At 31.1% G+C, this 12,807-nt stretch overlaps 1 protein-coding gene across 1 annotated transcript; it reads left to right on the top strand.

Moving 5' to 3' along the window:
* Positions 1–9,390: 9,390 nt before the first annotated feature.
* Positions 9,391–12,050, top strand: LOC114412548 (elongation factor 1-alpha-like). Its single transcript, XM_028376477.1, has 3 exons — positions 9,391–9,544; positions 10,236–10,708; positions 10,810–12,050. Exons 2-3 carry the CDS (start codon positions 10,247–10,249, stop codon positions 11,689–11,691), a joined length of 1,344 nt encoding a protein of 447 aa, XP_028232278.1. The 5' UTR covers positions 9,391–9,544; positions 10,236–10,246; the 3' UTR covers positions 11,692–12,050.
* Positions 12,051–12,807: the final 757 nt, after the last annotated feature.

Genomic DNA, 12,807 nt, shown 5'->3' with positions numbered 1-12,807 from the left:
CTTAATATGTAAGTACATTTTTTTCTTTATTCCATTTTCAATGCATAAACTTTAAATAAAATCCTTTATGTAGTCATGAATTAGACACTTAGTATTCAAGTATTGAGTTTTATGTTTTAGTTTAATTATGGATGTTATCACCGTTATCAAAATATGCATATATCCTTCTCTATGTTTCTTAAAATTTAAAACTTTGGAACCAACATAACAAAATAATCTAAAAAATCAAATGTTATTTTATACAACTAACCTTTTCCAACTTTACTATCCCAATAATACATCCTCCTTTATGACAGATAAATTTTTCAACCAACAGAGTGAGTTCTGGAAACATGTGATAAGTTAATTATGCTATCTAGACCAATATAGATAGTCAATTTTCAAAAATCAGTAGCCTTAGAAACATGACAGTAGCATTGAAAACCTTCCTCTATTTTATAGTCATTCTCTGATTCTATCATATATTTTGGTATACTTTGACAAAATTGTCAGTTGGAATATTTCACAAAGTTGAACAAAAAGCAAGTTATTAATTGGATTTTGTTGCTTAAGTCCCTTAATATGTAACTACAATTTATTCCATTTTTTTTTACCTTATAGTATATTTTTATTCACTGATATATATTGTACTACCTTGTCTTTGCATAGTCTATTGAATTAAGGCTTTCTATGAAAGGAATAGTTGAAGTACCAAACTCCTATATCTAGCAAATGAATCATTTAGGTATTTGCTATATAAAAATCATACTCATTTTATTTTGGCCCAATGTAAAACAAAAATGCAGAATATGATATCCAATGAGTGACTAGATCAAAGCTATCTTATATAGCAAGTTGGCTAAAATTCATGGTAAGTGTTTTAATTCAAAAATTTTATTTCCTTCAACTTGAAAAAAATTCTTGTTACAATTGTCATGTACATTTAATATTGTAGATACCTCAGTGATCTTTGTTCTAAGCCATAGCAAACCAATTTGAAGTTGACAACTATAGTGTTAAAGTTTCTATCAATTACTGGTAAAGGTTTCAACTAATACATGCCAATAGCATGGAAAAGGAACAAAATCTGCTAAAAAATGTTGTTGCTGCTCAAGCAGAGTTGAAAAGAAAGAAAATCATGCACGATAAGCCTAAAAATAGACAAAGTCATTTGCATCATTCTAAACACTTACGTTCAGAAACAACAATAAGTAAGTGTATTGTGTTGGATGACATCACATGTGAGATACTTAATCAGGAAAACCAGTCCACTCATGATTTCAATGATATCCATATTCAACCGGATACAAGTTACAATTTTTTCCTTAGAAAAAACACTAGAATTGGAGTTAGTGGGATAGGTGTAAATCTATTGTCTAGATTTAATGAGGTTAGTGAGCTTGCTGATAGCAATTCACCAACTTGAGTATCAAGTGCCACAATACCTGGAGTTCAATTAAGAAACAAATAGGGAGACCATGAAAGTGTTGGTAATTAAAGTTGTTATCTTTGTCTATCTATGAATTTCGTACTTAAAGATGATATGGTTATTGAAAAATAAATTTCAAAGTTTATTTGCTTCAATCTTTTGATATAATAATATTATATGTTTATTTTATTAGAGTTGCCTTTAGAAGGTAGCTCAAGTTCAATTGATGAGGATTTATGTAGCAATGTCAATGTTAATCCATCTACAAGTCTTGCTTAAGGTACAATATTTATAGAGATGATTTTACTAAGATTTCTTTTACCTCATAATTTGTTTTTTATGTACTTTGTAGGATACTTTGATATTGGTAATCCAATTATGCAATGTCAATATTGTCAAGCATGTATGTGATACCAAGAAAGAATGCGTAAGCATAGGCACACAACAAGTCCTAGATTTCATTTTTGTTACACTGACAGAAAATTTCAACTACCACTACTGAAAAAATCACCAGTTGCACTTGAGCATCTTTTATTTGACACTAGATCCAATGAAAGCAAGAATTTCCAACAACATATTCGAGTGTACAACATAATGTTTGCATTCATATCTCTTGGAGTTAATATTGATAAGTGCATTAATAATGGTAAAGAATCCCCTACTATTAGGATACAAGGACATTATTGTCACAAAATAGGTAGTTTGTTTCCTTTGTTAGGACAACATCCAAAGTATGCACAACTTTATATATATGGTACCAAAAATGAAGTACAAAATAGGATTAAAACAATAAGGTACAACAACAATATAATTAATTGTCCCTAAAAATTAATATATTGTTCTTATATTCACTTATTTCTAAATGCATCTAACTATTTTTGTCCTATATTTACAACAACCAAAGCTATATTATTCCAGAAATTATTGTCAAATTAGTTGTCATGCTACATGAGCATAACACAAGCACAGTCCTCTATGATGACTAGAAAGAGATTCAAGGATGGACCTGTGCATGATCTAAAGCTAAACCTTATATCTGATAGAAAGATAAATGGTAGAATCTACAACATACCTACCGTTTCTGAAGTAGTTGCTCTTTATTGTTGATGGTGTTGACACTACTTCACCTAGAGATATAATTACACATACACAAAGTGCTAAATTACAAAGAATTGATGAGTTGCATACCTGTTATTTGGGATTTCAATATCCTTTCTTATTCCTCTATGGCGAAGATGGTTATTGGCATGATATCCTTCATATATTCCTCTAAGCCACAAAAAGATTTGATTAACTATTAGGGAATGTCTTTGTTTTAGACTTCAGAGTAGACCAAATGAGGCATAGACTTTACTGGGTTCTAGAAGACTTCTCCAACAATTTGTTATGAATGGTTATACCATGTTAGAGTTAGAGACATTATCTTTTATAAGAAAAAACCAATCAAAGTTGAGGGTAGAAAAGTTCTACAATTTAGGTTCTTCAAACACCAGTGGTCATGTTGTCAATTCAAACAAGGGAAAAAGAGTCATATTGTATTCTACATTTGTTAGTGATTGCTGATACATAGACTAGTTGTACTTTGATGGAATGACTATCTGTAGACATGTTGGTTTTCTTGATCTATTTATTACATTCACGTGTAATCCATGAAATTGATCCTTTGCATTTGAAAGCCTTTGATAGGCCTGAAATTGTGGCAAGAGAATTCAAAATTAAACTTGAACTTTTAACTGATTTGACAAAGAGACATGTCTTGGGTAAAGTTCTTGCATGTAAGTCATGTATCAATTTTATTTAAATATCATGTAAATGTTTATTACTTGTTCATTCCCTTTTCATTTGTAACTGTTGTTTTTTTGGTTTCTATCATTTTTAAGATATGTATACAATTGAGTTTTAGACGTGTGGGTTGCCACATACACACTTGCTTTTATTTTTACATCCATCAAGCAAATACACAACTCTCGATGATATAGACAAAATCATCTTAACTGAAATACCATGTGAACAACATCATAAAGAGTTGCACAATTTAGTAGAGTCTCATACGATTCATGGCCATTGGGGTTTAGCAAATAGATCATCACCCTTTATGAAAGATGGAAGATGCTCTAGGTATTATCCTAAAAACTTCAGGATGCAACAGTTGTTGATCAAAATGGTTATCCTAATTATAGGAGAAGAGACACTGGCAACACTATTATAAAGAATGGTGCAACTGATGACAATTGGAGTGTTGCCCCTTACAATGTGATGTTGCTATTGAAGTACCAAGCGCACATCAACATAGAATGGTGTAATCAAATTACTTCCATCAAATACTTATTCAAATGCATCAACAAAGGATATGACCGTATTACAATTGTAATTGTTGCAAATGAAGATCAAGGAGGCGTAGTTGATGAGATTAAACTATAAATGTTAATCATAACCACTTAGCAAATTTTTTTATTGCTACGTAATCAAGCATGTTCTAATTAATGAATTTAGTTTTTTTGTTCTAAATGATTTTGGTAGTTTTTAAATAACTTACAAATAATTTAAATATCAAAATCTATTATAAAGTTAGAAAAATTTCAACAAAACAAGACTTGGACCAATAAACTAACCAACTGACAAGAGGCACTTTGAAATTTCTCAAATTCCAACCTTTCAACATGTTAAGAGTAGGAATGGAACAAGCTTTAGAATGAATCAATCCTCTAGCGAAAAGACTAGTAGAAGTAGGAATGGAACAAGACAATGATGGCAATTACTACGTGGTATTCCAAAGTGGATTTTAAGATACCGTGAGGAATGGAATAAGCTTAATGAACTAATTATTTACTTTTTAAAGTGCTTAATTTGGCTAAAATGCATAATGTACATTGCTTCACTATGTTCAGGTAAAAAATGATTCCAAACGTTTACTGCATATTTGATAAAAGACCATTCTACTGGAAAATCCCTTGAAAAAATTGTCTCAACATAGCTTTGGAACTCCCATGCATAATTTACACTGCTTCACTTTATCTTGCTTTTTCAAAATCAGAAAAAAAAAATATTTTATACATAATGCTACCCTTGAGTACAAAGATATAAATACACATTATTATTTTCACAATATTGGAGAAGATAACCATGCAATTGACATGTTTTGTTCAAAGCTATATGCGTGTTGTGAACAATGACCATTAATAGTGCATACTGAAGAAAGAGTCACCACAGAAAAGCATTAGGCCCGTGATTCACCACTATCCTATTATAAATTTTCAGCAATTTTAAGATTCCCTTCATGCTTTGGTAAAAGATGCTTGATAAGCCATAGCAAAAACGACAAAAGCTTGATAAGCCATAACATAATAGTGTCCTTAATATTTGTGAAAAATAGTAGTGTATCTTGACAAATAGCTATAAGCTATGCATGCTACTTAACACATATTTGCGTTACTTCCCCACATATCACATTTACCTTTGTACTTCTTAGCCAGCTCATTCGTATATTAGAAAAAGAGGGATGACTTTATGCCATCCATTGTATTCCAAATAAATCTTGCAATAACTATAAAAAAAACTCATTTCTAATTGCTTTGTGCTACCTACCTTTGCCTCACGAGTTCATCTTTACAATAATTTTCCAAGTTAATACTTCTTTAGAATTGCTTCTTGCTCCTTAATTTTTACTAAATAGCTTTGTTTTATAAACACACCTCTCTTCTCTACCCAGCCAACAATCTCCAAAATTCTTATGGCTTCACCTATGCAAGTGACACTAACATTCCATTGTCTTTGCTGATGGAAAGCAACATTAACATAATAGTAGAGGGTTTAATCCCCACATACCTTGCTAATATTGCCAATTTATAGGATCGACCAAATCAGTTAATTGGTAATTCTTTTATTTCTAAGTGCATCCAGTCTTAGATTTATTTTATTTTTTCAAAAGTAAATCCACTACTCTTACTTTTATTTTATTTTCATGATTTTTCTTACTAATTGAAAAATAAAAAAACAAATTGATATTATCAATTTTATTAATTAACCAACACGAATAAACATTTGGAATGTTAAATACACAAAAATTACAACTTAAATCCATTTTTTCAAAGATAACACTTTTCAAGACTTTTTAATTCCTTTCATTTTTTTATTATTCATTGCATATCATCATCATATTTTTACAAAATAGTAATTTGAGAACATTTATACTATAGTTAAGCATAATTAAATACTTTGTCCATATCCTAAAGTTATCGTTGTCATCTTTACCGCAAGATCATACGTGAGAGATGTTGTTCAACAACATGCAAAAGTAGATGAGCAAATATGCTTGGAACTATCAGGTCACACATAAACACTTTATTTTATAAATTTAGATTTTCATGCTTTAACATTATCTTCTACTAACTACATTTATTTATTTTTGTAGAGGTCATATTTTGAATTAATCTTAGATGGTGAGAAAATGATAGGAAACATAAATTATTTATCTAAAGGTGATGCAAATATTCTTATTTTTTCTTTTCAATCCGTAAAACCAAGTGCTCCTATGCTATACGGTTAGTTATAAATAAAAATATTTACCAAATTTAATTCCTGTAATAATTTTTTTATTCTACAAAGTTGTTAACAATAAATTTTCTTAGTAATGTTATTATTCAAATCATTCCAAATGTGACCAAAGTATTCTACAATCCAAATTTGAGTAAATTAAGTGCATTAGAGACAACGTATATTCTTTAAATTACATTAAATTGTAATATGTTAGTTTAACCAACTCATCATTTACTAATCAATAGTATTTCCTCTACTTTTTAATCTTTCAATCACAGGTTAATACACATTTGATCAATAGTATTTCCTCTATTTTTAAATCTTTCAATTACATGTTAATAAACATTTGGTTTGAAATATGTATACATTAAAAGTTTTGTAGATTTTAAATTAACTCATCATTCATTTCAATTAATAGGATACTTCATCATCTTTTGCACCACCATAAAAAAAATTGTTTTAACAACTTTGCTTGAAAGGACCTTATATGCTATTAATAGAAAATCTGGTTACCATAAGTGGCAACATCTTTGTCAATTGCAACACCATGGATCAAATTTTTAAATTTTAGAAACATCTTATTATGTAATTTATATTTTATGATTTTTTTTGTTTATCATTATGTGCACCATACAACTAATTAACTTTTCATCTATATTTGTTTATGTCTATATGTACTAGATTATTAATTAAATCTATGAATTCATGTTTTTATTTTCATGATTATTCTATTTTCTTTTTGCTGATGCTTAAATTTACTCATTTATATCCTATACTAAATAACTTCAAATGTGTTGGCCTTATTAATTTTTTTTGTGAATTTTACATTCAAGAAATAATGATACGAGCCAACACGACTTTGCATGAGTTACTTACTAGTTACATTAAAAAAAAAGGAATGTCATGGTCATACTCCTTGACACACTCCCTTAATCACACTCTTAATTATTGGGCTACATCATCTATTTTTTGCAACTCATTATCGGGTAACAGACTCTCCATGTTGTCAGACTTTAACCCATTTTTTTATTATCATTGTTAGATTTGTAGAGTTGGTGCGCGCATTTTGACTCCTCTATTATGTCTCTCATCTCCTCCCTCTCTTTGTTGCGTCTCTTGTTGCTCCCACCTAAGTTTGTGACCATCCATTTGAAGGCACTCAATCATTGTTTTGGTGCATGCATTTTGACTCCTTTATTACGTCTCTCACCTCCTCCCTCTCTCTATTGCTCCCACTACGACCATCCATTGATGCCACTCACTATTAAACAAAAAAAATCTAATAATGAAAATGGTCCTTCAAATAGAATCAGATAATATGAATACATGTTTTCATTAGGATGATTATTAACATGAGAACCTTTAATATTATTGGGGATTAAACCCTTACCATGTTTTTCTAGACTTCATATGGTTTTTGTTGTTCTAGGGACAAAGACCTACTAATTTTGATGTTTGTGAAAAAATGGTACTTTTTATCTAAAATTGCATAAAGAATTTATATACCTAAGATAAATTTCTCTCTCACACATTCTTATTACAAGTTCAAACACACATTTGTTGACATTTTCCAGGTACTTAAATGTAACACCTAATTCAACAACATCTAAAGGTTTTAATGTCATTCTTTTTTACTTTTCAATTTTTCTATAGTATCTTCTAATTCTATTGTTGTTTGGAGTAATGTGTTGTGATATGATATAATGATATGACATACAAACATAGGAGAAAAAATTGTCTAAATATTAAAAATGACATTAGAAACCTTGACCATAAACTCTAATAACAAAAATTAACCATTAGGCTAATGAGCTTCTCTTATAAATAAATAAAATTATATATATATATATATATATATATATATTAGTATTAATAATATTATAAGTAATTTCTAATAATATTAATAATTTTTATTATTATGTTACGTTAACATAATGTTTTAATATATTGCTACAAAAATACAAATATATTATATATGATATAAAATTAAATTATTGTTTTATCTACAAATGTACTAATTAAATTATCAATAGTATTATGAATACTAATAATATATAAAAATGTTTATTTAATAGAAGTAAATACTCCTTACATCTATTTTTAATGGTTCGATTTTTGAAAAAAATGATTTATATTTATATGTCATTTTCAATTTTCAAGATAATAATTACTTTTGTTTTGCCAATTATACACTTACATTTCATTTAATATTTAATTAATTTAGACATATGCATTTATGGTATAGTAGAAAAAAAGGATCAAATAGGAATCTCAACAACTATATTATTTGGATAATTTTTTTATTGCATTTGTTGTTTTCTATATAGGACGCGTTTGTTTCACAGATTTGATTATATTTTTGAGAATAATATTCTTGAAAATGCTATTATTGGAAATATTGTCCACATCAGGTATATATTTCTACTTCCTGTGAATGTTTTTAAATTTATTTTAATTTAAGAATATAAATAAATAAATAAATGTGGTTGAATAAGAAGAAAGTGATAAATTATTTTAAAAATTCCTATAGAAAGATGAAAAAACATGAAGATGAAGAAACATATACAAAATATGAATACCTAGGATTAAGTTATGTTGAGAAATATTTTATTATCTTCTAACAAACATGAGAATACATATTTCTCTTTCCACATTCTTGAAAATCCAATGATATTCCGTGAAATAAACATTAAAACAAATAAAGAAACAAAAGAAATACAAGTTTTTTAACATATGAATACAAAATTATATATATATATATATATATATATATATATATATATATATATATATATATATATAAGTTTACTTATTTTGTGGGTATCTATACTTTTATTAGATTTTTAATCAGGCTCCTGATTTCTTTTTATTTCGATTGAATTCCTGAACTTGTATTATTCAGTAGATCGAATAAATTATAAAAAGATAAAATCATAAAATAATATTTTATCCTATCAATCATATTAAAGCAATGAATATGTAAAATTAATCTTATCTTTATTTTAAAAAATCATATAGGTTTAGTATTTTTTTAAAAATAAAGATAGGATTAGTTTTACTATTCACTGCTTATTACTTTTAAAAAAATCATAAAGGTTTAGTATTTTTTTAAAATAAATATAGGAATAGTTTTACTATTCACTGCTTTAATAGAAAAATAGTTTAAAATTTAAGATAGTTTTAATCCCAGCATTTGCCACGTTTGAACGTGAGCCGAAACGATGTCGTTACATTATCTTAACCTAGCTGAAACGATGTCGTCATAATATCGCCAAATGCCAACTGGACTACGTCGAACCCACAAATCCCACAAAGCGCGTGAAATCAAATCGCTCAAACCACAAAAAAGAACAACGCGTTTGTTACACGCTCAATCCCACGCGAGTAGAGCACAGTAACCTTCAAATAAGCGAATGGGGCATAATCAGAAATCCGAAATAAACCTAGGGGCATTATCGGAAATGAAAAGTAGCTCACTCAATATAAAAATCTAGGAACCCTAGTTTTCGTTATCACTCTGTGCTCCCTCGCTCTATTTCTCAGTCTCTGTGTTTGCGGCTGAGGATTCCGAACGAGTGACCTTCTTCGTTTCTCGCAAAGGTAACAGCCTCTGCTCTTGTCTCTTCGATTCGATCTATGCCTGTCTCTTATTTACGATGATGTTTCTTCGGTTATGTTTTTTTATTTATGCTTTATGCTGTTGATGTTCGGTTGTTTGTTTCGCTTTGTTTTTGTGGTTCAGTTTTTTAGGATTCTTTTGGTTTTTGAATCGATTAATCGGAAGAGATTTTCGAGTTATTTGGTGTGTTGGAGGTGAATCTTTTTTTTGAGGTCATAGATCTGTTGTATTTGTGTTATAAACATGCGACTTTGTATGATTTTTTACGAGGTTATGATGTTCTGGTTGTTTTATTATGAATCTGTTGAGACAGAACCATGATTTTTGTTGATGTTCGTTTACACTATTAAAGGTTTGTTTTAACAGGATTAAAAGTTTTTTAAGCATGTTGAAGGAGTCTTGTAGATATGTAACCGTCGATAGTTTTTTTGTGGGTTTGTTCACATGTTATCAAGCTTAATCTTTTACTATGTATGCGACCATATCTGGATCCAGCAAAGGCGATTTTTTAATTCCTTGTGAAACTTTTGTAATATGAAGTTGAAATTTTGTTATTGGTAAACTATAAATGTGTGAAGTTGGAGTATACCTTTACCTTCTTATTTGGCTTTGTGATAGTTTAATTTATATGTATTTTGAGTTCTGACTTGTATTTCTTTGAATTGATTCTAGTTTAAGTAATCATGGGTAAGGAAAAGGTTCACATCAACATTGTCGTCATTGGACATGTCGACTCTGGGAAGTCAACTACCACTGGTCACTTGATCTACAAGCTTGGAGGTATTGACAAGCGTGTGATTGAGAGGTTCGAGAAGGAGGCTGCCGAGATGAACAAGAGGTCATTCAAGTATGCCTGGGTGCTCGACAAGCTCAAAGCTGAGCGTGAAAGAGGAATTACCATTGATATTGCTTTGTGGAAGTTTGAAACCACCAAGTACTACTGCACGGTCATTGATGCTCCTGGACATCGTGACTTTATCAAGAACATGATTACTGGTACCTCCCAGGCCGACTGTGCTGTCCTTATTATTGACTCCACCACTGGTGGTTTTGAAGCTGGTATTTCTAAGGATGGACAGACCCGTGAGCATGCTCTTCTTGCTTTCACCCTAGGTGTGAAGCAGATGATCTGTTGCTGTAACAAGGTATAAATCTAAGCCTTCTTTTATTAATTTGATTTGATAAGAATTTGTTATTGCTGATGGAATTTTGTAGAATTTTTAACTGTGTACTATCATTGTTGCAGATGGATGCCACTACCCCCAAGTACTCTAAGGCTAGGTATGATGAAATCGTGAAGGAAGTCTCTTCTTACTTGAAGAAGGTTGGTTACAACCCAGACAAGATTCCCTTTGTTCCCATCTCTGGTTTTGAGGGTGACAACATGATTGAGAGGTCCACCAACCTTGACTGGTACAAGGGACCAACTCTCCTTGAGGCTCTTGACCAAATCAATGAGCCCAAGAGGCCCTCCGACAAGCCTCTAAGGCTTCCATTGCAGGATGTCTACAAGATTGGTGGTATTGGTACTGTGCCAGTGGGACGTGTAGAGACTGGGGTTGTGAAGCCTGGTATGGTGGTGACTTTTGGTCCCACTGGGCTGACAACTGAGGTTAAGTCTGTTGAGATGCACCATGAGGCTCTCACAGAGGCTCTTCCAGGTGACAATGTTGGATTTAATGTGAAGAATGTTGCAGTCAAGGATCTCAAGCGTGGTTTTGTTGCATCCAACTCCAAGGACGACCCTGCCAAGGAAGCTGCCAACTTCACATCCCAAGTCATTATCATGAACCATCCTGGCCAGATTGGTAATGGATACGCACCAGTCCTTGACTGCCACACTTCTCACATTGCTGTGAAGTTTTCTGAAATCTTGACCAAGATTGACAGGCGATCTGGTAAGGAGCTTGAGAAGGAGCCCAAATTTTTGAAGAATGGTGATGCTGGTATGGTTAAGATGGTTCCAACCAAGCCCATGGTGGTTGAAACTTTCTCTGAGTATCCTCCCCTTGGTCGTTTTGCTGTGAGGGACATGCGTCAGACCGTAGCTGTTGGAGTCATCAAGAGTGTTGAGAAGAAAGACCCCACCGGAGCCAAGGTCACAAAGGCTGCCGCCAAGAAGAAGTGATTGCATTTTGGCAATTTTGCTAGCACATGTGATCATCAACGTGGTTTCAAAAAAACTTGTTCCTTTACAGTAGTTTATCTTTGCAGAGTCTTAGGTGTTTGTTTTACCAGTTATATTTTGAAGTGTCCGCCGATTTCATGTAGCCGTAGCCTTCAAAACTGGGTTCTTGATCGGCGGTAACATTTTCGTTGCTGTTTGTTTTTGATGAGTACTGTTTTTTGTTTTGATGGTAAAAGTCTGAGATTTTCAAATTCACAAGCAGCCATAGGGTTTTAGTCCATTTCCTTTGCTGCTGAGGAGGGATGTCTTAAATTTGCATTTAATTTATAAGGAAGTTTTGTTAACTGTTTTTTATGGTTTATTATTCCCTTTGAATTTGAAGCCATGTGAGTGTGTGAGGTGTGCGCCTGATCTGGGATTTTTATTTGAGCTCTAAATAATGCGATCGTAGATTCGTAGTTTCACTAATTACTAAAGAACATTTGTTGCTTGTGAAATGAGCATCTATAGACAAACGAGTGAGGAAAATATATATTTAGTTCTACAATTCTAAAGTTCCATATTCCATTCAACGTTTAGAAAATCTCATAATTGAATCTCATGCACTCCTGAAATGTTGCACATGTCATTCTATGTGTAGAGCATCTTATTATACACATGTTAAATAAGGCTATCAAGAAAATAAGGCTACGAGGAGGATACAGGAACGTTGTTAGACATTTTAAGCGCTTCGTTTAAATTTTTTGAGGTCACCAATCACGCAAGCCATTCTTATGATTGATTGATAAATGTCAGAAAAAGACTACGCACGCAAATATATTGAAATATTGTATGAAAACATTGAAATAAAGTTTCATTTATCAAATCTCTTAATCAACTTTGAGAGACCTACTCTTTTCATGATATCGATATCACCAAAATAGGTTTTGCTTAATATCTTAAGTCTTAATAAAGCCTTCTTTATCCCCTTGTTGATTTTAATTATATGTCTACACCTTAGTTTGAAACAAACAAAAAATACTTGAAATAATTTTAAGAATTAAGAATTCTGATTATTAATAGCGTAGATTTTTCACAATGCATGAGCAAACTGAATGAAAATCACGAAACTGGAAG

The sequence above is a fragment of the Glycine soja genome, chromosome 5 (assembly GCF_004193775.1).
Source record: "Glycine soja cultivar W05 chromosome 5, ASM419377v2, whole genome shotgun sequence".
Lineage (NCBI taxonomy): Eukaryota > Viridiplantae > Streptophyta > Magnoliopsida > Fabales > Fabaceae > Glycine > Glycine soja.
This window is presented reverse-complemented; position numbering and strand designations above follow the sequence as displayed.

Bases quoted from the DNA above. Each gene is read 5' to 3' on its own strand.
- LOC114412548 (XM_028376477.1), top strand. From the start codon at position 10,247: ATGGGTAAGGAAAAGGTTCACATCAACATTGTCGTCATTGGACATGTC. The intron at 10,709-10,809 runs GTATAAATCTAA...TCATTGTTGCAG, and splicing joins TGATCTGTTGCTGTAACAAG to ATGGATGCCACTACCCCCAA.